Consider the following 25,420-nt stretch of genomic DNA (forward strand, 5'->3'; position numbering starts at 1 on the left):
TTGAGCTAAAAACCTACAGGATGGGTCAAGACCTGATATTCTGCATCATCCCAAGGTTCAGGGAGTTCACTCAGGTCTCATTTTAAAGTTTAATTCTTCTGAAATCAGGAATAAATAAATGGAGAGATTAAAACCTGCTCGTTCTTCTGTCATCCAAATGCTTATGTTGCATTAGATAGCACTACTAGTTAGGTAACCCTACTAACACTGCTGCAGCTCTATACGAACATACAGAAGTCTGGTAGGCTGCTTAGTAAAAATGCTTTTAATTACTCACATACTGGTATCAATTATTTCTTCCATTTGATAACAATGTTTATCTGTGAAAGGAAAAATCATCCCTTTTTTGGTTTTAGTGTTTATACTGCTTATCATTTTTAAAGCTCTTCTATATGCAAAATTACATAAGTAAAGAAAGAAATTTGTGTAAGAAATGTAGTGAGATTGTACTTCTTTGTGCTGACCTATCTTTAAAAATAACATAATCAAAGCCAACACATTTTTGCTGAAGTGCATACCATTTGGATATTTTAAGTCTCCATCATAATAAAAGCTTGACTCATTTAACTTGTTTCTCCCCCTCATTTAATTAGTGTTTTGGATATCTGCAGCAGCCACCAGACTACATTTGTTTATGTATAACTGCATTTATCTGCTCAATAAAGTCAGTGCTCAGACTCTTGCTGTACACACTTTTGGCACCTACTTTACTCCTTGTTTTAGCCTTAGTTCTACCTGCATGACAAATTCAGAGCTCCTTTGAGCAGGTCATGGATGTTTTGTTAAATATGTGTTAGGAAAACACTGGAACTCATGCAAAATAAATCTCCATTGGCTCAGAGCTGTGGTTGCCCAGAGGTGTCTCAAGAATCTTTGGATCACCAGCCTCAGGAAGAAAACAACTTTTGTAAACCAGGAAATATTTAAGGTACTCAATAAAGATAACTGTGTTCTCAGGACCTGGCAGTCGTCACCAGAAGCACCATGCCAGGTGGTTTCTCTCTGCTGGGCATAGCTGTAATGAACAGCAAGGGAATTAGTCAGAGAATTATGATTAAGATAACAGGAATGGGACTTTCTATTGTTTCAGAGAGAGAACTTTGATCTCATCTGCTTGTTCCCTGCCCCCTCCCTATGTGTGCAACCATAAGAAAGATGTCTGTATGTCCTGAGAGACCCAGCGTATGGCATGACAGGGATCATTTCTGTAGTTTGCGCTGGTAGAAATCTGCAGGGGGATGGAAGCAGCTTATGGGTCCCTGCTGATTCATGGTGGGAAAAGGAAAATCATAGCACTAAAGTGTAACCAGAATTTAGAAGTGACAGACATTAACATTAAGGACAAAAAGAAGTGAAGGGCAATCAACCTGAATGAGTGTGATGTTACTCCTGTGGAGCAACGGGGCTGTATGAGGCAGGCAGAGGCAGATCAGAGCAACCCCAGCAGGTGGGTTTTCCCTCGGCAAGGGAATGCAACCTCCTCACTTCCCATTTCCCATTGCTCTGTACCGGCTGCAGGGTGACCTGTTACAGCACTTTGGGCATAGTACAGAAAAGAGCTTAGCGTTGCACTGGACCCTTATCTTTACTCTGTATTTTCTTGTTTTCACATGTGGCTTCTCCTGACCCTTGCTAACTCATGGAATGGTACATGAGACCGCAGGGCAACACAGAGTCAATAATAGCAAGGGTTTGTTTTTTAGCAAAAATTTTTTTTTTCTTTCCAGAAAGAGGGACATTTTGGGCCGAGGTTCCTGCTCACAGCAGCTACAGCAGCCGGGCCATGGCGGGTAGCTGAGGTCTTACCCTGGCTGGCCAAAGGTCAAGGCCACGCTGGCCTGCTCTGCACCCTCTGCTCTGCCAGGGCACAGAGGGAAACATCACGCTTGGACAGAGCTGGAGGGCAAAGTCGCTGACAAAGCTGGGAGGGAAGCTGCAGTCAGATCCCTGTCCCCTGCCCTTGTTGGCTGCATCGGTTACAGGAACCGTCAGAGCATGAGAAGCAGCTGGTGTTTCTAAGTCATTTTCTGCACCCCTCATCCACTTTTTTACTATTTCCAAGTGACCACCTCTATTCAAATTTCGTTAAAAGCTGTGAGCAGCTTAAAATGCCCCTTGCTGACTGTCACCTTCTGCTGTTACATTTACTCATGACAAGAAGCAGCCCACAGCTAATTCCTTCCACCTCCTGAGCTGTATCCTGAGCCCAGAGTCCATTCCCTGCAGTGCTCCCAGTCCATCCCTCCTTCAGCACTCCTGAGCTGTACCTTTGGCCCAAGCCCCCCTCTGCACCTAGCCCCCCTCCACATGTGAAGCGGGAGGACATATTTTTATCCCTGCTATGCAGGAACTTGAATGACTTCAGGTGACTCTGGGGGCTCTTCTCCTCCCCAACACTTACGGGTCCCCACAAATTGCAGTGGTGGGAGCAGGCCCAAAGCCCGCTAACCTGCTGGCTCTCTTACACCGTGACTCAGGCAGGAGGATTATCTAGCATTTGTTTTTGGACAGTTTTATGTCTTTCAGAGAAAGTATGGTGCTGACTGGTGCCAATTATTGGGAACGACTTCCCCAAAGTTTAACAAAAGGAACTGTCTCTTCTAAAAGGCACGTAGGAGAAGTTTGCTAACAGGTTGTTCTCTGGCTTGTGTCAATGGTTGGGATTGGTTTTAGAGGACACAGGCATGTGTTAGTCTGAAAACAATCACAGGGTGTTTCCTTGAGCCATCAAATTACTGCAACAGCTGAAGGTCAGCAAACCTTCTAACTCAACACACCACACATGCAGATTTCCTCATCAGGAATGGTTGGTACAAATCCCCCTAGGGGGCACAGCATTTCCTTCAGTAATGTTTTCATTAGTGCTTTCCCCCAAAATTATGAAACAGCTAAAGATGAGCAACTGAAATCTGTCAAACGTGCAGAGATTGTGTTTCTGCACTTGGTGTGCCCCCCTAAATTGTGAGTAGGCTTAGCATTTTAATTTATTTGGTGAAGCTACATTTTCTTCGAGGAGCTGGATTTCTGTAGCTAGTGCCTTAGTGAAAGGTGCCCAGGTTGATTTGATTACTCCACAACACATCACTTCTTACAGCATCACAGAACAGTTGAGGTTGGAAGGGACCTCTGGAGATCATCTAGTCCAACCGCCCCTGCTCTCTAGGCAACCTGGTCCAGTGTTGAAAACTCTCACAGTGGAAAAAAAAAAAAAAAAGTTGTGTGTTTAAATGAGTTTTTTCTGTATTTCAATTAATGTCTCTTGTCCTGTCACTGGATATCACTGAGAAGAGTCTGGCTCCATCTTCTTTACTTCACCCCATCAGTTATTCACACACATTGATGAGATCCCCTTTGCACCTTCTCCAGGCTGAACGGTCACAGCTCTCTCAGCCTCTCCTCACATGTCAGATGCTTCAACCCCTTAAACATCTTCATGGCTCTTCACTGGACTTGCTCCAGCAAGTCCATGTCCTACTTGCACTGGGGAGCCCAGAACTGGACCCAGCAGTCCAGATGGGTCTCACCAGGGCTGAGCGAGGGGGAGGGATCACCTCCCTTGACCTGTTGGCAGTGCTTTTCCTAATACAACCCAAGGGGCTGTTGGCTTTTTTTACCATGAAGGCACATTGCTGGCTTATGTTCAACTTTTTGTTCACCAGGATGCCCAACGTCTTCTCTGTTACGCTGCTTCCCAGCCTGCTAGCCCCCAGCATCTACAGGTGCATGGGGATATTCCTCCCCACGTGCAGGATTTGAAATTCCCTTTGTTGAAGTTCATGAAATTCCTGTTGGGCTACTTCTCCAACCTGTCAGGGCCCCTCTGAATGGCAGCACAACCACCTGGTATATCAACCACTCCTCCCAGTTTTGTATCACCTGAAAAGCTGTTGAAGGGTGCACTCTTTCCCATCATGCAGGTTATTAATGAAGATGTATTGGCCCCAGTATCGAGCCCTGGGGTATACCACAGATTACTGTCTCCAGCTAGGCTTCATGGTGCTGATCCCAAATATTTGAGATCAACAGTTTAGCTAGTTTTAAATCCACCTCACTGTGTACTTACCTAGTGTGTACTTCATTTTGTCAATGATGTTGTTATAGGAGACAGCGCTGAAAGCCTTGACAAGTCAAGCTCTCCCCTTGTTCATTGAGCCAGTCTTCTCATCATAGAAGGCTATCAGGTTCATTGCCTCCTTCTTCAAGATAGGAGTGATGTTTGCTTTTTTTCCAGTGATTAGGAACCTTTCCCAGCTGCTGTGATGCTTCAAAGGCAATTGAAAGTGGCCTCACAGTGACATCAGGAGCTCCCTCAGCACTTTCATTACATTCCATCAGGACCCACGGATCTATGTATGTCCAGTCTATTTAGATGTTCCCTAAGTTGATTCTTCTCCATGGAGGGTAAATCTTTCTTGCTCTGGACTTTCATTTTGGTCTTGGGGATTCCTGGAGGCTGGTCTTACCAGTGACGACTGAGGCAAAGAAGGCATCGAACACCTTGGCTTTCTCTATGTCTTTTGCCACCTGGTCCCCTGCCCAATTCAGCAGCAAGTCCAAATTTTCCCTAGTTTTCCTTTTGTTTCTGATACACCTGTAGAAGCCTTTCTTATTGCCTTTCACATCCCTCACCAGATGCAATGTCAGGTGGGCTTTGGCTTTATTAACATCATCTCTGCATGCTTTGCATGCTCTATATTCCTCCTGGGTCACCTGATATTGCTTCCACCACCTGTATGCTTCTTTTCTATGTTTGATTTTAGTTAGGAGCTCCTTGTTCATCCATGCAGGTCTCCTGATGCCTGTGCTTGACTTCCTGCTTTTCAGGGTGAACTGTTCTTTAGCTTGGAGGAGGTGATTTTTGAATGCTGACCTGCTCTTCTGGACTTCTCTCCAGGGCCATATTCCATGAAATTCTTCCAAGCAAGTCCTCAACAGGCCAAAGTATGCTGTCCTGGTGCAGGGTTATGATCCTGCTTTTCCTTGTTCTGCCTCTTCAGATCTTAAACTTCACTATCCCATTGTCACTGCAGCCAAAGCTGCCCATGACCTTCATGCTCTCAAGCAGTTCTTCCTTGTTTTAAAGAAACAGGTCCAGCAGAGCATGTCCTCTCTTCAGCTCCTCAATCACTTGTTATCAGTTATTATCAGCTATCAGTTATCAACAATGCACTCCAGAAACTACCTGGATTGCTTGTCCCTGCTATGTTGTCTCTCCAGTGGACACTGGGGTGGTTAAAGTCCCTCATGAGGACTATGAGCTGCACATAAGACTTCTTCCAGTTGTTTGAAGAAGGTCTTGTCTACTTCTTCCTCTTCGGACAGTCTGTAGGAGACACCCACCACAACGTTGCCCTCATTAGTCTACCTCTAAGCTCTCAGCTCGCTCAGCCTCCATCCCAAGGTAGAGTTCCACGCATGACGGCTGCTCTCATGTACAGGGCAATTCCACCTCCTTGCTGACCTGGTCTGTCCTTCCTAAAGAGCGTATATTCATTCAAGACAGCACTCCAGTAATGTGAGCTATGCCAAAATATCTCCATGACCCCAGTGATATCAGACCCCTGCAATTACACACAGACCTCTAATTCCTTTTATTGCCCCTGCCATGCTGCATTAGGGAGCAGCTAATTTTTCAGCAGGAGGTGAACGAGTATCCACCATCTACAGGCAAAAAATGGAGGCACCTCGAATTTTTAATTAATTTCTAAAACTCTGGACTAGGAAGTAGATTGCTAAAATACTATTAAATTGTGATATTAATTGGAGGGATCAAGAGTGGGTACAGGAAAACAGTGCTTTTTCACACCTCAGTTATTGCCTTGAAGTAATCCAAGGTCAGGTGTAAAATCATTCAAGGTGTCATTTAATTTTAGCACCTGGTGGCTGACATTTCTGTTACAGAAATCATCGTGTGTCTGCCCACTTTTACTGGCAACCTCAAAAAAGAGAAGAACTGTATCCAGGCCGTTAGAGATCTTCCACTTGAAGAAATGGGGAGCAGCATATTTACAGAACAGAGATCTATTACATTCAAGAAACCTAAAGTATTTGGTTAATTACAGTTAAATTCCTGGAATAAATTGACAATATTCCAAACAAGACTTTATCAGCTTCTTTGCAATACAGTCCATTTTACTGGCATGCTGTTCAAAGGTTTCTGTTGCAACTCATATTTAGGAGAGTTACGTAAAACTTGATGTAGGAATGAGTGACAAAGGTTTTATTTATTTCGTATTATTATCTGTTGACTTTTAAGGACCTAAGTAACAAGACAGGTTAAGCAACAAGTCAATGATTAAACTGATAAAATGAGTATCAACTATGCTGGCTTTAAAAGAGATTTAGAAAGTATGAAGTATAAAAAATATATAAGTTGCAAGTAAGTTGAAGTACTAATATTTTCAGCTTCAGTTATATTTTTCTGTTCTACTGCTTATTTACAGTCTCTGATATATATTAATTATCCTCTTATGCAATTTATTTTTTTATAATCTTTAATGTCAGAGGAGACGTGTAAGTTTGGGAAAGCTATTTTAGATAAACTTTACAATATGACTGAGTTATGCTTTGTCATATTTTCCTAAAATATTTAAGAATTTGTTTCTTCGAGCAAATATTTTTAAATATAGAGGTTATCATGCTATAGCAGTGACATTGAGGTCTTGCATATTTCAAGGTTACAGTTCATCACCTACTTGAATAGCAGGTCCACCACTGGAAAAATAGCAGTTCCCTCACATTTTCTAATTTTGACTTATCTTTCTTGTACTAGCTTGAAAGCAGTAAGAGCTAGGTATACCCTTCCTTGGCCCTCTCTGGAATGAATTGGATGTGCAGAAAAAAAGAATGGAGTTCCAGGATTTATGTACATTTTCAGGTTGAGATCACATATCCAGGAGAAAAATATTCTCTGTTTTTAAAAACTGATGTTGCTATGTGCTTTTTTTCCTTTTTTCTTTTTTTTTTTTTTATATCAATCTTTTATTTGGCAGGATGTATGTTTATTGTCTGCACATTAACGAGACTCAATCTGAAATACAGAATCATCTGTTATGGGTAATTTTCATGCATACAGGAAGTAATCCCTTTTGCTGTGTTTACATGACGATGACTTCCTGGCATCACACAATACATGTGGGAAGTCATCAGTTTAATAATGTTAGAACAGCATCAGTTGTATGTAATAATCATACTGTTACTCTAGTATTTGGTACCCTTGATGCTCCCATCAACTTCTACTGCTGTGTTTATCAGCAGCAGATACTACAGGGAAGAGACTACCGGAAACAGAATAGGGCATGATTTTTGCTCCTCATTTGTCAGTGACATTAATTTCTTTGTTAATCACATGTACAGATTCTGTTTCCTTTGAGTAGAAATAGCAATGTTTACATGTAGACACACACATATGCTTCAGCAAAAAAAAAAATAATTAATGAATTCATGTGTAAGTTTGCTGCAACTAAGATTCAGCTGTAGTCAACATGATAACCAGAAGAGCAATCCCCTAGTTATCAATCATTGGTGCTGCCTTGTTTTAATTTTTCACTCAAATTTAAGAGATCAGAAACTGGAACTTCATTCTCCACACTACATGGGGGCTGGTTCGTGTGGGCTGGAGATGTTTTTGCTAAGTAGTTCTGTACATCAAAGTGGCTGGTAGGAGGGCTCCTGATTCCTGCTGGAGCCCATTCCTCTGCGAGTTCCTGCCAGACAAGAGTTAACACCAGGGCTGGCTCCTCAGTCCAGCCTTTTCTCTGAAGATCTTCCTACCTAGCCAGTATTTCTGTAACAGTAACACCTTCCTTTCCCCATTTGCTATAGTGGTTATCAGTTTCTATGCCCGAAAAATGCAAATATGGCTAAAAAGGGCTGGTGGAACATAGGGTCTGATCCCACAGGCTCTTGAGTGCTAACCCACTCTGGGTTAGCAGCTGAGAAAGGGCTGTCTCCTGTATGAGCATGGCTCTTCCTCTGGGTGGGCAACTCCATTGCTCAGGGGAAATAATAGTTTTTGGGGAAGCCTTGTAAATTCAGAGAGTTATAGCCACAGTCCCCCCACTAGCTTGATGCAATTTTGAGGAAACCTTGAGGGAAAGGATAGAAACCTCTAATTTGGCTCCGTATTTGTGAGGAGCCAGTACAGAGGGAAGAAAAATGGCTTATGCTGCTGAGTAGGTGAACTGCCATTCTTTGAACTGATTTTTGCCCCTTTTCGCATGAATTGTCTCATCCTACACACCTATTTAGAGATGCAGTTAAAGCCTAAAATGAATTAATTTGTAAGACTCCCTTTCTTGTGAAAGTTTGGTAGGAGGTGGCACTAAAGGCAAGACACAGAACTAGACAAATTTCCTATACATGTAATTTACTCTATCATTATTCTCTAGATAACCTGGTTTTATTATACCTTTTCTGTTGTGGGATGAGATGGGAACATTAAATGTATCTGCCAAGTGAGATTTGAGATAAATGGGGGATCTGCCAATGCAAATGATTCATATTTTGGGATATGACCCAATTTTGGACAAAGAGGGTATTCAGATTAGGTTTTGATAAATGAAGCTCTTCTTCAGAGTGAGCCCAAGTTAATACTTCTACGAGATAAGTAACCTGTGCATTTCCTGATTTGTGTTATTTAAATTTAATAAACTTTATATTGCATTTAATTTCTTTCTTCCTAAAAGGGACGTAATTCGTTTTCAGAATGCAATGATGTAAAGTGAAGATTAGGAAAGAAAGGAAAATCAGCTAAATCCTTTAATTCTCCCAACAGCTATTGTTTAACATCCCCTTAACTTACTCTTCAACCACCCCACTTTGCTTTGGCCTTCAGATCTCTTCGTCTCCACAGTACCAACTGTTTTCTAGGTGGAAACCAAGAGGATGATCTGACTGACCTGGGCCCTAGTACATGAAATAAGGATCATATGCCCAGTTCTGTGGTTTCCCTCACTCTCTTCCATTTCACCCCTCTGTTTCTTAGCCCCCGCTACATAGGCACTGCCTGCTCACTTACTTGTTACTGATAATTAGGGCAATAGTACTTCATGCTTTTTTTGCACCTCCATCACTAAGGAGACAATTGTCCTAGAAGAGCCATGGCTGTTTCAGAGCTCTTTACTGTAATGTGCCTAGGAGCTGTGCACCAGTTATCCCACCCGCATCTTCCACAATGAGGTGGGATAACTCCTCCAACATGGGCTCCACCAACACAGTCATGCCTCACTTGGTTGGAATTAATGTGGAAGCAACTGACAGATACTATGATATACTTTCTCACTTTTCTGAGTTTAGCAATATCTCAGCTGTGTTCAGGACCCAATGTTATCTAATTTCCAGCCCCTTTCATTTTTCCTTAGCTGGGTGGAGTCATGAATACTCTTCAGCTGAACTTGTGACATTGACTTTTTAATATCTCAGTCTCTCCAGTGCAAGATGGACATTAAGGGTCTAGTCCTGCTGCTGCTCCTCTTGCCTGCCACAAGTGACCATAAGTGTGTTCACCATTTGTCCAAATTCCAGTGGGGAACAAGGAAGAGCTTTGAGAGCTGCTCTACATCAGGGTCCTGAGGGTGCTAATAGGCTTTAACAACCCTGATCAGCCTTACCTGGGGCCTCCCCCACACCCTGCCCATAGGCTCAGGATGCTATTTAAGCTCAAGCCTGGGCCTCTAGTCCTGGCCTGTGATAAGCTAGAGGTGTGCTTGGTGCTGCCTCTTCATGTCCTGGCTTACTGGTGGATTTTTCCTATGTGATCTGTAGGCGCAAGCTGCAGCCTGCGTTATCTCCAGTCCTGCCTCTGCTCTGCCTCCTGGGTGGACCTCAGGCTGATCCTGTGGGTAGTCTCCAGTCCTGCATCTGGCCCTATCTCTTCCTGCTGCTGTTGGCTGATCCCTGGATGGTCCCTGGCCACCTTGCCTCCTCTGGGCCTGGTGCTGTTGGCACCCTGGCCCCACTCAGGTACTGCAGGACTATTCCCTGTTAGTGGGGCTATCCTCCACTCCTGGCTTGTCCTCCTCATGGAGCAGCCCTGCTCCTGTTCCTCCCTGATGTACAAGTGTCTTCCTTGCAGAAGGAAGAAGGTAGTTTCTTCCAAACTGAGTCCTGCATGGTTCCTTGTATCCAAATCGGATGTTCTCCCCTCCTCCTGGATGTACAGGCAGGTGTAATGAACTTTCCATCATATGCTGAGTGTGTGATGTTCCCCTGTTCCCTGGGTGGTCATGGACCTCTTGGGGCAGGATGGGGCGGTTCCCCTAGGCTTTGCTCTGGGTACTTGTCAGGATCTGATACCTGCTCTGCAGTCCTCCCTCTCAATAAGCAATGACAGTAGTCATCTGCCTGCAATGCTTCAGAGCATGGCAGAGCCTCCTCTAGAACAACAGAGTACAGAACTGATGGTTAAAAAGGCTAACAGTGACTCTGGCTTGCCAAAGAGCATTAGCAGAGGCTCCTCCTGCACCTCCAATGGCTTGCACTGTCCATTCATGTGATGGCTAGGCTACATTTCCTCTCCCATCCTGAAAGAAATCGTTTCTTGTTAGCTACTGAAGTAGTCCTTTCAAACATCTTTCCTTTTCCTTGACATGCAGTATGAGAAACAAGCAGAGGTTTAAAAGTTTGCAGAAATAATTTACTTAGTGTGAATATTTTAGCAATTCAAAAGCCCATCTAAAAAAATCCCAATGTTTATTTTTTAATAATACTTCACTCACCACCTTTGACATCTAGTTTAAAAGAACTACTTATTAATGAAAGGACAGTGCATTCATTTACTGTAATAGATCCACATTTCATAATATTTTTATCTCTCCAAATATTTACATAAAAGAAGGCTAACCCTTATTGAACTCAATCACTATCATACTGTATAACATCAAAACGTCAAGAGGAAAAAAACTGAAAGAATACAGTATATATTTACTCCGAGGCCTCTAGGACAACTTCTTATCAGCTAATACTGTACTAACATATTTAACTTAAAGCTGTGATTCCTCTAGAAACTTTTAAACTTGTAACCCCTAGCAGGAGGGGGATCAAAAAAGAGCATGTAATATCAGTGCCTTAATTAAAATTTAAAATAATGAGAGAGAATCTAATGCGGAATAACCAGAACTTATTTATAGAAAAGCACGTTCCAAATTTCAACTGAAGTCAGCTAGAGGGAGGTAGACCAAGTTTCCCCATACTGAAGTTTAGTATCTGATATTGTTGCTGATTCCACATGTGCTCAGCAATCCTCTTGTACCCAGGCAGCTGTAAGATGTATCTGGTTAATAACATATATGCTCTTGTTAGAGCATGTTGGCTAACTATTAACTGCCTGTCATCAGGGAGGAATTCCTCCTCTTAGAACAGATTGTTCCATGGTCATTTTACCCTTCATGACACTCCACTTTAAATATGTAAGTGAAAAAGAATATTGGATTTAATCAGGGCACAACATAGAATTGTTGAACAAATTTTGCCCTGTTCAGAAACCAAATGATGAGAGAACAGCTTATAACGAAGAGGCTCTGATCAAAGAAAGACTAATTGAATAAGCTATACTAATCTTAAAAGCAGAGTTATTCCTCTGCTTTTGAAATGCAGGACGGGAAAAAAATGACAGCTACTAGAGTTAAGTCACTGAAACTTTGAACCCCATTCCTTTCCTATTATTTTAGTCTGTACAGAAGCAGCCTTATCTATTAAGATTACTCAATTATCTTCATACGATAAAATTTATTGTAAGCTGGTGATAATTTTGGCCATCCTTCAAGAAATTAAAAGCTTCCTTTATTCACTGGAGTGGTAGATATAGTGATATTTCTGAGAGGGCCTAAGAGTAAGAAATGGCCGGTCTGAGGTGACAGGCGATGACCCAAAGTGGTGCAGATGATGTATGTCCTCTGCGCAGCAATAATAAATAAGGTGTGCTGCAGGGATGAAAGAAAAGCTGCAAGTGACTCTGCTGTTTAGTGGCAACCGTTTATAATCAAGGTGGGAACGCTTTCCGAGCTGTAGCTGATGCTTTGTGCTGAGGCACAAAGTTTGGTTCAGATGAGCCCTCGTGTGTCTGCAGTGCCATTCGTGCTGGGAGCTGTGAGCACGGGGGAAAGAGGTTCTTGAGCACGAGCAGATCTTGGTCAAGACGCATGTCCCGTGGTCTATCAGGCAAACATAGACCCAAGGTCTCTCGCTAGTTGTGACTGGCTGTCAGCTGTACAACGCCGCTGCAGCTCCAAGTAACTGGCTGTGAGTAGGCAGAAAATTGTACAGCCGTTGACAGGATTTTTAAAGCCAAACAGAAGGTGGTACTGGTCATTTGAGGGTGTATTATTTTCATATTTTTTTTAATATATGGTGATGCATTCATAGGGATGTGAAGAGAAGGAAATGTTGAAGATGAATGCCCAACCTACCTTTTCTTCCTGTTCCCCTATTTCCTTCCGTGCTTAGCTTTTCCCATCCACACTTTTGGTGACACACTACTTTGTTGCCAGGATTTGTCTTGCCTTTCCATGGCTGAGGTCATGGAGCTTCCTTCTCAGTGCGAGATGGCAATTATTTCAGTGGAGAAAAGGCAGAGTAGCAGGAGGACGAGTAAACAGGAACTACTACAAAACCTCCAATTCTTTCATGAAGTGTGGAGTTTATGAAGTGGTATTTTCTCAGACGACAGATTTCCAGCCCTGAATGTTTTTTATATATGTATATATATCTCCTTATTTTTGTAGCTGAACTGTATTTGCACTGATAAGAGCATGGATGTATTTTAGAACATGTGCTATTTGTCAGTTACAGAAGTAATGTTAGTATTATCTAGAGAAGTTTTAGGATGTCAATTAATTCTCTGAAATTTAAAAACAAAATAAAAAATTATAGCATGCAATGCTACCTTAAAAAAGATATTCTACTTATGAGTAACTGGATTTGAATCTTTTCCCTTCCTCTTCTCTCCTTTGATGCTGTGTAGGTAGTCTCTCAACACTACAGAAGATACATTTGATTTGCTCTAATTTGTCTCTGTTCAATTTTCATTTGCACATCAGCCACAAGAAAATATGAACACCTGGCTTGAACTAGTAGTGCCACATGTTGTTGCTGCAGGCAACATCTCTTTTGATCATGTGGCTTTTTTCTTTGCTTTTTCCAATAATGTCTTGAAAGTATTGATTAGTGGACAAAGCACCACTTTGCCACTTGCCTCTATTATTGCAAGGAAAGGAAAAATGTTTTAATGCAACAAATTTGTTAGAGAATAGGGGTGTTAAATTTGGTTTCCTTTGTGGTGAGCTTTTCACTGTCTGACAAACAGCATCCACACAGAGGAAAATGCTTTTTGGGGAACAACCTGTATTGAAGGTTGGTCTCTAGGGACTTCTAAACAGCAATTGCATTGTGCCACCAACTATCTAGGACCAACGCTGCAGGACACTGAAAGCTGAAAAAAGAGATTTATAATGTCTTCAGAACTGAGAAATGGAAAGCTGCATGGGACATAACATGACATTTCATGGACTTCTTGGCTCAGCCTCTGCTTCTTCACCTGGTAAGGGATAAATCCCATCACTGGCCTGAGGATGACCAAAGAGAGAGGGGGGTATTTTTGGCATGTCTTTCCTAGGCACCACTGGAGTGGACATTTGCTGGAAAGTGTCAGCTGGGATGTTGGCATGTTTGGAGTTGTGGAGATCACCTGTCTCCTATGGGTAAGTTTGTTTTGGAAGAATTCTCTTATTTGAAAGTACTTTGTCAATTTTGCTAAATATGAATTTGTAAACCAGAAATCTCATCATTTAGAGTAGCGATGGCTTTCAGAGAGGCAGAAATGAGGACTGAGAGAGCCTTAATCTTAAATTAACTTATCATATGGCCAGCGCCTGCTGGAATGAACTGCAGGCATAAATTCCTAAAAACAGTACCCCCTTGGGAGTGCTAGTGTCCAGTAACAGCCTTATGGCATCATTCTCCCATTGACCTCTTCAGAAACCTGTCATACCACGTGTGTTTGGCTGGCTACCAGGTGAATTTTCAAGGGACAGAACACCTGAGAAAGACCCTTTATTACTTACATTTTAAAGAGAAGGACAGAGAGTTTCAGTTTCCTTGATATAAGCTTCAGGATGAATATACCTTTTTAATTTTATTTTTTTTTCTCTTAAACTGGGGAAAAGCAAGGGAATTTTACTCTTGGTAATTTCAGGGCCAGCAGTTGTCACCTTTCTCCCAGAGAGGACTGTATTTGCTGCCCAATGCCTCCATTTTCTGGAGTAGGAGGTACCGCTTGTGTCTCTGTGTATTCACTCTTGATCAGACAGTGCAAATATGTAGAGAAGGACGGAAAGCATATACCATGTGGCAGACATGAACTTGCTGACCATGAGCGATGCTGCCAGCTGTCCCCTCTGACTGAAATTTGCCTCAATACCACTGCCAGATCAACTCATCCCCACTGGATATGTTTAGCAATGCAAAACATGGAATTATCGTAGAATCATTAAGGTTGGAAAAGGCCTCTAAGATCATCAAGTCCAACCATCAACCCAACACCACCTTTATTACCTTTGGTGTGTAGGTGGGATGTTAAAACAGAACAGACTGGATTTCCTCCACTTTAAATTCCTCTACTAGGTAAGTGGGGATGTAGTTGTTCAAGGTCCCCTTTCTGTCAGTGGCAAGTGTTTTCAGATGCAGTGCAGCCCGCCCAGGATGTGATGCGCCATCTACAGGTATCAATTTCTTCCCCTTGTGTACAAAAGGTGCATGAGTCTGCTAGGTTTAAAGTTAACGGCCTCAGTTTCATGCCTAAAGCTTTATGGGATAAGCCCAAATCAAAATGATGCAGTTTGTTAGAGAGTGTAATGCCAACTGTAATGTCCCCAAATCCCTGTGATGCTGTGATTTATAGCCCAGTCTGCTTCTTCAGTACTCAGTGTAATGCTCAGTTCCCCTAAAAAGGGTAAATAATAACAGAAATACTTAGAAGTCAAGTATATGTCTTGGAATGACATCTGGGCTCTTTGGGTGAGAAAGACAAGGAGGCTGAGAATATCGTAAAAATGTACATGTGCAAGAATAGTGTTATAATCAGCAACGAGGTACTATCACCCCATTTTTTGAGTCAGCTTCCCCTCTGCACCCAGCCAGAGTATTAATAAGCATCTCAAGTCTCTGCGCTGATGGACAATATTTTAATACAGCCTGTGTATGGAGAGTTTCGCAAAGAAAGAATTGTTAATGAGTAATCCTTGTCCATTAGGGCACTGAGCCAATGAACCCAAGCTTTGATTCATTGTGTTATCACTACAGGCTTCTGCTAAACCTAAAAAAAAAAACAAACCAAAAAACCAACCCACAAAAAAAAAAAACCCAAAACAAAAATGTTCCTGTGTGAGAATCGTTAGGATACTGAACTGAGCACAGAACTGTCTTACATCCTGCCATCCGCAGTCTTCCAGAAAAGGACAGTAAGTAATTATTCCTTAAACTGATAGCTCCTGCTGTTGTGTAGTATAAAAGCAATTTTTTCACCTGAATTATTTAGTGGATGTTAATGGATTTTTGACCAGAAAGAAAAGGATTTTTAAAGCTAGTATTTTATTGAAGAGTGATATAAGGAGAAGTAATTTCATCTACAAAACTGGTGCAACAGCAGGAATTCCCCTTGGGAAAATGTTAAGGTTATGAAAATAATGACAATGTTGGAATTTGTCTTTAGAAAGCTGACGCTTCTGCATATGTGTGTCACTGGAAAAGAAAGCATAACTTTGATACTGAATCTTTTCTGCAATAACGCTATATCTAGTTAATTATGTGCATCAGCTTTAAAATTGTACTAGTTTGTTAATTTTTTATCCTTTTAGGAACAGAAAATGTTTTAAATGTGATTAATGGGAGAACAGAGGACAATCTAGAATTGAATGGTTATATTTGTTTTATGTAATTTCTTTGTTTGACGGTTTTGTGTACAGATTCCAGGTGCATCTTCTAAAGTCCAGGACTTTAGCACCTACTTCACATTACCGCAAGCAAAAGGGAGTTGCACATTTTAAGTGATTACTATTTGAAACCATTGCCAGGTTATAAGAAAATGTCACTTTATTCTGAGTGTTCCTGCTAACCATTTATCTTCAGAGAATTACAATCATGGTGGGATACATTTGGCTTTTGTTATTTTTACTGCTTTTGTTTGTGTTACAGAGAACCTATAGATCCCAAACTAGATTGGGATCCCACTAGGCTAGAAGGGAGTCCAAAAACAGGTTAAAAAGGGAGGGTTTACAGTTTTATCAGGTGAGACAGGGAAAAGATGCTGGAGAAAGGAAGACACAGAGAAATGGTGTTCAGCAGGTCATCCCAGGGACAGCCAGAAGCTGACCCCACTCTGTGAATTTACTTGCCTACCTACAGAAACGCCATTGAGATTGTTGGTAGAGTTTTCACTTTTACCTGTGACTGATTTAAAGACATATATTTTCCGTTCAAAATAAGCTGTAAGAATATCCTATATTTTTTGTGTCCTGTGTCTCTTTGCTCCTCTGATTTTAAATATCATATTAAAGAAATCTAAGCAGTAAATTTCAAACACAGTAAAACCAGTGCTGCCTCTTGTTCTAAAACTTGCTCATATTCTCGCTTGTATTTTACATCAGTTGTTGTGTAGCTGCCCGTGGTGCCACGCATACCAAAATCATCTGGCAGCAAAAGGCTAGAAACAAGGAACAAGAACCTTCCTAATGCTTTCATGTCTCTTTGATACACTATATAAAAAAACCCAAACAAGCAAACAAAAAAGCCTCTCAAATAAGTGAGGCACTGCATTGAATATTCTACAAAAAGGCTATGAGGCCAGATCAAAAGCCTGTGAACCAGACAGGAATCTTCCCATTGATGTTAACAGTGTTTGAATCGGGCCATAGATTAATGATGTTACTGAAATGTCTCTTTGAGCAATTGGCAGCCAGATGTGTAAAGAATAGGACAATATTACAAGACAGGAGGGAAACGTACCTCACTAATATTTGTGAAAAAATTTGCCAGTGCTTTGATATATTTTCCTTTACTAAGTAATTGAAATAGGTTCAACCATTCTTCTTCTGAAGGTAAAATGCAATTAGACTATCATGGAGCTTTCCTGATGATCAAATTTATTTTTATTTTACCTGAAAATATGAGAATATGATGCTTTTGTCTTTCAGTGAGCCCAGTTGACTTTAACTTAATTATGTGTTCAGTTCTGGGCTCCCCCGTTCCAGCAAGACAGGGAACTACTGGAGAGAGTCCAGTGGAAGGCTACAAGGATGATGAGGGGACTGGAGCATCTCTCTCATGAGGAAAGGCTGAGAAAGCTGGGTCTGATTAGCTTGGAGAAGACCGAGAGGGGATCTGATAAATACTTATAAATATCTAAAAGGTGGAGGTCAAGAGGAAGGGGCCAGACTCTTCTCAGTGGTGCCCAGCAACAGGACAAGGGGCAATGGGCACAAACTGGAACACAGGAAGCTCCATCTGAACATGAGAAAAAACTTCTTTACTCTGAGGGTGACCGAGCACTGGAACAGGCTGCCCAGAGAGGTTGTGGAGTCTCCTCCTCTGGAGATATTCAAAACCCGCCTGCATGCGATCTTGTGCAACATGCTCTAGGTGATCCTGCTCTAGCGGGGGGGTTGGACTAGATGATCTCCAGAGGTCCCTTCCAACCCCTACCATTCTGTGGTTCTGTGATTCTATTTCATTAAGAGGCTTGGTTTTGCTTACACGGAAGCCAGGTGAAGCTTTATTATTGACCATAGTGGGGTCAGAGGCTGTCCACTGATAAGAGTCCACAATAAATCTGAAACCCACACCCACATGCATGTGCATATTTGTATGCATATATATTTGTATACACCCATGAGCATATATCCCGTAGGAAAGCTGAATAAATGTGTGCACATACATACAGTGAAAGAACAAGCTACACATATAATATATATCTCAATTTTCTCAGTTAAACAGAATACATAATCATGCATTGATTGACTGTTCTGAAGTATGCTAAAGGATACATGTAATAAAATTTTATGTAATTCAGATTTCTTAATATGCCATTTATTAAAATAATCTCAAGCAATTGGGCATATATTTTACGTTATACATACTGATCTCTTTTTTTCTTCACTGTATATTTTTCCCTATGAAAATAATCTCAAAAGACGGTGGAGTAAATAGGATTTATTAACAAGTTAACTAAAATAATTCTCTGGGGAAAAAAAAAAGCTTTCTAACTTATCCCATGCCTCTTAATTTCTCTTGAGGGGCTCTTATTTTACAGAGCAATATTGATTTCCTGTGCACCTATTGCCTTTATTTCAGCTTTTACCTCTCTGATACGTTTTTTTGTTACACCTCAGGCGGAGTATCACTCAAGTTGACTAAGATATAGTCTAGATTGATCTTGATAGAAGTAGCTAAAAGACACACTTCATATAAGGAAGCAAGTATGAGGTAGAAATAGTTATGAATGTTTAGTCATGCCAAGGATTCCTGTGAATATCAAGAAGTATTCCAGTATGATGTGATTTTGGTGGATAAAGAAATCTGAATTAAGAGAGTGGTTACTGATCCCAGTTCATGTAGATGAACTGGTTCTGGAAGCCGAGATGACATAGCTTTATGTTACCAGGGAAAAAAATTGCTCCAGACCCTCTATCTTTGGAAGGAATACCTCTGCCAAGAGGTTCTGTGCATAGGTGCTGTAGATGGCACCCTTTGTCACCTGGCCGTGTTGCTAGCAATTTGGGTGCCTCTGTATGTCTGCTGGGTGTGACCATCCCACTGGCCAGATAACGCTTCTGGAGCCGCTCCATGGGCGTTGCAGCCTGCTGGGACCACAGGTGTGTAACCACAGCAGCAGCTTAGGAGGATTAGGCTGAGAAGAGGCTAATGATGGGATGTGCATTGTGGAACCAGCACTTCGACAGTGGAGTCCACCCCTGGGTCTGTGATGCCTTCCAACACCTGCTTATGATGACCTATACTATTTCCCAGAACTGAACAATGTGTGGAGTAAGTGGTGCTTAAATGCTCCATATTGTGTACCTGGTGTAGGTCTGAAAGCTGGAAATCAGTAGCTGCTGCTTTTGAATACTGGTGAAATTAATTGGATAAATCTAATATAGGATGGATGGCTCAGAGCAGGCTGGATTCAGGGGCAAATCAAAGCAAAATGTCAATCAGTATTTAATTAAGTGTTCAGGAAAATTTACAGTAACAAAGCTACATGTAACAGAAAATGTATTTCCAGCCTTTTTAATGGTGATCATGTCTTGTGCTTTGCAGAAATCCCCGGAAGATAGAATTAATTTCTTCCATGAAATCCCGTAAATGGTCTACATCAGCCGAATATATTAAAGAAAATGAAGTATTAAAAAAGGTGGGAACTGTAAAATCATCATGAACTTTTGACCCGAACTGAATCCATCCAGATCAAAATTAATGTGGCAGGAGGGGTAGAGTTACAAAACCTGTAATGTCCTAGCATACTGGGAGGTTATGACAAATATATCCTCAAGTTTCTTACTATAAACAAGGCAATATTAATAGCACCAGGGTGGGGTTTTTTTGTGTATGTAAAGAATAATAGATTCCAAGAAGTCTATCTTGAGGTTAAAGAGTGACATTATCTAATGACATGTTAAAAAATGGAATAGCCTCAAAGAAACAAGCATGAAGTTTATAGACATTTCAAAGAGACCATAAAACCACAGACACTCTATTAGCATTTAAAAATATAGGTTGCTTGCTTTCTCCTTATTTGCAGCACAGACTAGACAGAGGCAGGATATATACCCTATAAGCTAAGAAGCTATGCATTGGAAGTCTGACTGCATACTGACAGTCTGACAAAATACTTTAAAACGGATGTCATCTTGGGAGTGTCTTTAAAGCATTTTGATAGAACATCCAACATTCTCTAAGATAAGTTCTAGGCTCTGTATGAACGCACAGAAATTCACAATCCCAACGTGACATGTTAGCTGTTGCAGTGTTAGCTCCTAATAAAGGGTCTGAGGAGGAAACATGAGAAGTAGTAGTAGTGATGGAATGTAATCTTCAAGTCTGGCCGCAGGGAGAACTAATCTTGCAAGAAAATGCAAGTGTTGCATGCCTGTGGGCTGTAAGAAAGCTATTGAAGGGCTTGGACATGAGGAGAGGGTGGAGATGGCCTTTCTCCTCTGGTCTTCAGCAAGAAAATCCAGAGAAACATTCAGGAGTCCTCTGAAGATGCTTCATTTTGACATCGCTCTTAGCATTATACGGGTCCTGACCGTGCTGCCGTTTTCCCCCATGGCAGAACCCTTGTAAGTGGCTGTAAAAGGAACTCCCTCCCAAGGGTCTGTCATGGGCAGTTCATGAAAAAACTGTGTTGAAATTCCTGACAGCCCTTTGCAGCCATGCGGGCAGCCCTACTTCTTGGATACCTTCACCAACAAACGTGGTAGCAAGGCAGTAAAATGGTTGGAAGTAGATGTGAGCCTGCTGGGGTGGCTGGGCTGGTTGCCAGCCCCCATCCCAAGATGCATGGAGTTTTTTTGCTGTTGCAAAACTGTGTTTCTGTGCTAGATTTGAGACTGTGTGTTTACATGTTATTTGCCGCAAGAACCGTATCTGGTCTGTGATACAAGTAGCTTTTGACATTTCCGAGTAAACTGTTTAAATTATCTGTGGGCAGACATTTAAAATGCATCTGTCTAATTAGAGGGCCTTTGTTTATGTTAAGAAAGAACTTAATGAATCCTTACAGACAAATCTGAATATAATTACACAGTGTGTTTGCCGCTCTCGCAAGCTACTTCCTAGTCTGCTCAGCACTGGGGCCTCCTGCTGCATTCACGTTCTTGTCAGATGACTTCACTTCTGCTCAAGAAACATGCTGAGCCCTCGCTGGGAAGCAAACTGGGCTATAACTCTCAAACGCCTTCAGTGAGTGGAAACGCAGCCTCTGGGACAGTCCCACGGGAATAAAACTGAATAAAGAATTAAGACTATAAAACAAAACAAAACAGATTTGTTGACTTTATGCAAAATACTCTTGGTGTCTGCATAAGCCTTTGAGACACCTCCTTGTTGGAGCTGTATGTTCTCCTGTTGCTGACAGTTGCACCCCAAATGTAACCTTGAGCTGCCCCATCCCACCCACATGAGCCAGAACCCGTTTTTGCACCATCCTGTCCCCCCGCCCCTCCCCAGAGCTGGGCAAGGGAGCCTCTTGCATGCCTTCCTCCTGGATGCGGTGCTGATCTAGTGACAGCCTCTGCTTGAGTAGGGGGCGACAGCAGGCCTCTTGCCTCTTATTTAATAACCTAGTGCTTAGAGAAGGAGAAGACCTGGGTACAGTGCCACTGTCAACCTCAGGAGATGAAAGCTGCTCTGTCTGACCTGCTGGAAAGTATGCTAGTGAGCGGGACCAAGCACCTCCCAACCTCCTGAAGCGAGAGAGTCACGCGGCTGCTTGAGACTGCAAATGGAGCAGGGTGGGTGACCCTGATTATTAGACCAAGGCTTTGCTTTCTCTTTTTTGCCACCGTTTATCTTGTTCAGACAATAATTACTGAAGGCAAGATAAAGAGCCAATCACTGGAAATCAAACTCAAGTTTCCTGGCTTGATTATTCTGACCTAACCGTAAACTTCCACTTTTTCTGTAAGCAAAACCAATGAAATGATGAAAGGGTGATGAAAAAATAATGCAAACAACTGGTATTCCCTGGAAGGGGGGCTGGGCAGCATGCCCTCAGCAGGTCAGGCCAGTGCTTCAGTCTGTGAATATTTGAATAAGGTTAGGCATAAACCATCTTTAGTTTTAAATGAACACTGGAAGGATGGCAAATAAAATATACCGCAGCAAGGAAAAAACCAAACAAACTCGATGCAGCATTTTATTTAAAGGCTGAATTAGGTATTGTAACTTCAAGCCATTGTTTGTTACAGTAAATATTGAAACAATCTCCTGAATCCCGCCTTACAATAGGTACACAAAAATGAGTTATCGTGTTTTAAATATTCTTTTTGCTTTATATCTTTCAGGGTCTCCTTTCAACCTATTTCTTCATTAGCATATTCCTCCTGAACTGAAGAATAAATGGGATCTGAAATGAATTTAATAGGACATCACCAGCTAGCCACTGCTGATGGATTTTCTCTTGCTGAAGGTCCTCATTTGTTTGGTAAGTCACCAAATTAGGTTAAAATAGCAAGCTATCCTTTACTCAGAAACCTTGAAGAAAATGCACTGAAATCTCAAGTCAAGGATGTGTGGTTGACACGTGCCAACCTTCTTGAATCTTCAGTACATATGGAGGAAATAACAAATAATGGGTCTATGGTGTTAATGAAATCCGGCACACTACTGCTTTCATTACTGCTCATAGTAGAGCTTGTAGGTTGTTTTTAATAACACTATTATAGTAATACCTGAAACCATTCGGCAAAGACAGACCTTTGTATGTAGGCTGGCTGTTATCTTCATGTGAATAGTTTAAATCAAGCTGAGCAGATATATTTTCAGTTAATTTGTAATAAAATTATACTGTGATATATTTGCATTGCCATGTTATGCAAATTTATGAAAGTAATTTCACCTAAATTAAGACCATTGCCTTATTGAGACCATTAAAAACTTATGCTATTAACTTCAACGTACAAGAAAATTTATAATGCACACTGGAAAATTCTCCCTGCTCCAGTTCCACTGAATTTTTCAAGGCTAAGCATGGGTTTGTTAATGAATGAAGAATTCTTGGTCAATATTTTATAACTAGGGGGGAGCTGTCTCCTGTTACATGTAATGCTAAGAAAAAAAAAAGAGAATAACACATTTTTTAGCCTTTCTTTTGGCAGCAGAGGAGGAACTTTGCTGAGTAACATGATACATTCAGGGCCTCACACACAATACAGACTCCCACAGAAAGCTGCAACACTTCAGAAGTTTCCAGACCAAATAAGACCAGAATTCTGTCTTTCTGAGTGCTGGAAAAATCAAAAACATTTCAATTTCATCTATCCGAAACAAGAATAGTGTCTCGGGTAGGGAGTGCCTCACACATGGAGCCATTCCTGCTGCAGAGCTCTTAGAGGTCAGGAGCATCTCTCCAAATCAGACCACTTCCAGTGTCCTGGCTTCATGCAGCCGAACTAAAGCACTATCATTAATGATAAGCAAACCCCTTTGCATTACTGTGTGGTGTTGGGGTTTTTTTTTTTTTTCCCTAAATCTGTTGGGTTTTGGTGGGAGAAATGTTTTCACAGTTGTTAAAAAAGTATGTGTAAATAGCTATAACACTTTCTTGCTCCCTGTTAATTCCAATGTCAGGCCATGATACACAAAGCAGAGGATGATGTTCAAATCTAAGGTGCCAAATTTTATATTCGGTCATGCCTTTAAAAGTCCTGCATAATTGAACTACTTCAGATTTTTGTCAAGAAGATTTTTCCCCTGATGTATACTTTTTCACTAATTATTTCGTTGTTTTTAAAGAGTAATTATCAGGTAGCTTCAAAATACAAGAAAGTATGTTAACATAAAATACTTTTTCTCCACACTGAAATCTTATTCAGAAATTGTGAAGGCTTCAGAAGAGGGATTGTCTCCCCCATTATAGGTATTCAGAGCTTAGCACAATGGAGATTTAAGTCAAACTGACATTTCTGTAACAGAAAGAAATAACATATTAAGCGGTTGAATCAAGGGTCCCATTAGGAAGGAGACATAGCACTCCTGCTGTGTTTCACTTAAGCTGACTTCTAACTGTTTTGTATGGCCACTTGGTCCTCTTTTGTGGGATTTCACTCAAGTCTCAGAATTGAATTCTTTATAAATTTTGTCTCTTATGCTATTATAGCTGGAAAAAATAATCAGATATAATATGCAACTGAGTTCACAGAGAAAGTTACTCATTGTGAAAAATGTGACTCCATCTCTTCAAGATGCTTGTAGGAATTAGTTTTGCCTCTCAATTTTATATTTGTAAACTACTTTTTTTTTTTTTTTTTTTACGTTCAGTTTTGGCAGGTAGAAACTTGTGAACCCAAGGAAACAGGAAGAAAGCTTTTCTTTTAAATGACCCTTAGAATATACATTTGTACCAGGACTTCTCGCACATTACAGCTCTGATGTAATACAAGCGAGAAATTGCTGGCTTACAAATATCAGCCTTTATACAAAACAGTCCTTTTTCAAAGATGCATACTCACATTCTGTAAAAAACCTTGGAAATATATTATCTTTTCATTATTCTTCACTCTGTCTACTGGGAGAGTGTTCTTAGACCTTCAAAAATAAATCTAAGTGCATCTCTAAACATTAGCACCGGGTCCAGGTGTCTCAAAAGAAATGTTGTCAATCGTTGAGTTGCTTGTGCTGTGAGTCTCATCACCATGGCAATTCCAGGGCACTTATACTTACTTGGTCTCAAGATTTCCAGTTGCAGCAGGTTTCAGAACAGCTTAAAGAAAAAAAAAAAAAAAAGGTTTTCTACCTTTCAGTATTTGGAAATTTTATGTTGCTATTTAACAGTATATGTCTAAGGTAAAGTTTCTCTTTGTCTTTGGAGTTGTGTGTTTTAACTGTAGTTTTTCACTTATGTGTTATGAATCCCTGGGAAAAAGGGCTCAAAATGTAAATGAGGAAGGATCTTTAACCAAGCAGAAGTCAGGGTCCTCCCCTTCCACCCTGTATTCCTGGAAAACTGCTTCTGTTTTTCCACCTCACTACTCAGGTGATTTAGAAACATCTTAGATCTCTTTACAGAAAACATCTTTTTGAAGAAGTGGCCAAAAGGAGATACATAAAATGCATCCTCTATAACCTCTGCATGCAAGATCAATTTTTTTTTCCTTGCAGCTCTGGTTTTCCCAGTGAGGGAGAGGGACTCTTGATGACAAGAAATCCCAGAGGTGCATGGGTCTCCACGGGACCTGTCCTGTTAAGATACTTCTCTTCCTCAGTCAAACCCTGTCATTATTTCACAAGCCCCATTGAACTGAACAGGGCCAGCTGTGTGAAGACTGGTCCAATTTCATATCCTGAACTAAAAGAAAGTGACACACCTACCAATCTGCATTTTGAACCCTTGTAATTCAGGACTGAAGTCCTGGTCTCCTTTAAAACTTTGTAGTTCACTTTACAGCCAGGAATTTATTCTGTGGACACTTCTACCATGATAGACATAGACTGACCTGAGCTCCTCCGCTTTGCCCCAAATTGGCTGGACACAAGCTGTGATCCGGAAGACGCTGAGGTGCATTAGCAGACCGCTGTGCTGAAGCTGACAAGCCTTGCTTAAGGCTGGGCAATTCAGCTGGGACAGCAAGACTGTTGCAAAAAGGTATTTGATAACATCTTTCAACTGTCTTTGAAAGTTTTTCATATTAGGGCAAATACATGTGTTAAA

The 25,420-nt window shown here is 41.2% G+C and overlaps 1 protein-coding gene across 4 annotated transcripts in view; it reads left to right on the forward strand.

Annotated features, from left to right (window-relative positions):
- Positions 1 to 15,300: 15,300 nt before the first annotated feature.
- Positions 15,301 to 25,420, forward strand: part of NR1H4 (nuclear receptor subfamily 1 group H member 4) — a 39,249-nt gene continuing 29,129 nt past the window's right edge. The window contains exons 1-3 of one of the 4 annotated variants that reach the window (XM_054848644.1): positions 15,301 to 15,455; positions 19,309 to 19,402; positions 22,056 to 22,195. In XM_054848644.1, coding sequence (XP_054704619.1) covers positions 22,111 to 22,195 — 85 coding nt within the window. In that variant the 5' untranslated portion in view covers positions 15,301 to 15,455; positions 19,309 to 19,402; positions 22,056 to 22,110. Of the gene's footprint in view, positions 15,456 to 19,308; positions 19,403 to 22,055; positions 22,196 to 25,420 lie in introns of those variants that run through there. The other 3 variants (XM_054848663.1, XM_054848654.1, XM_054848684.1) reach the window with 3 other exon arrangements.

Source organism: Grus americana, chromosome 1, assembly GCF_028858705.1.
Source record: "Grus americana isolate bGruAme1 chromosome 1, bGruAme1.mat, whole genome shotgun sequence".
Taxonomy (NCBI): Eukaryota; Metazoa; Chordata; class Aves; order Gruiformes; family Gruidae; genus Grus; species Grus americana.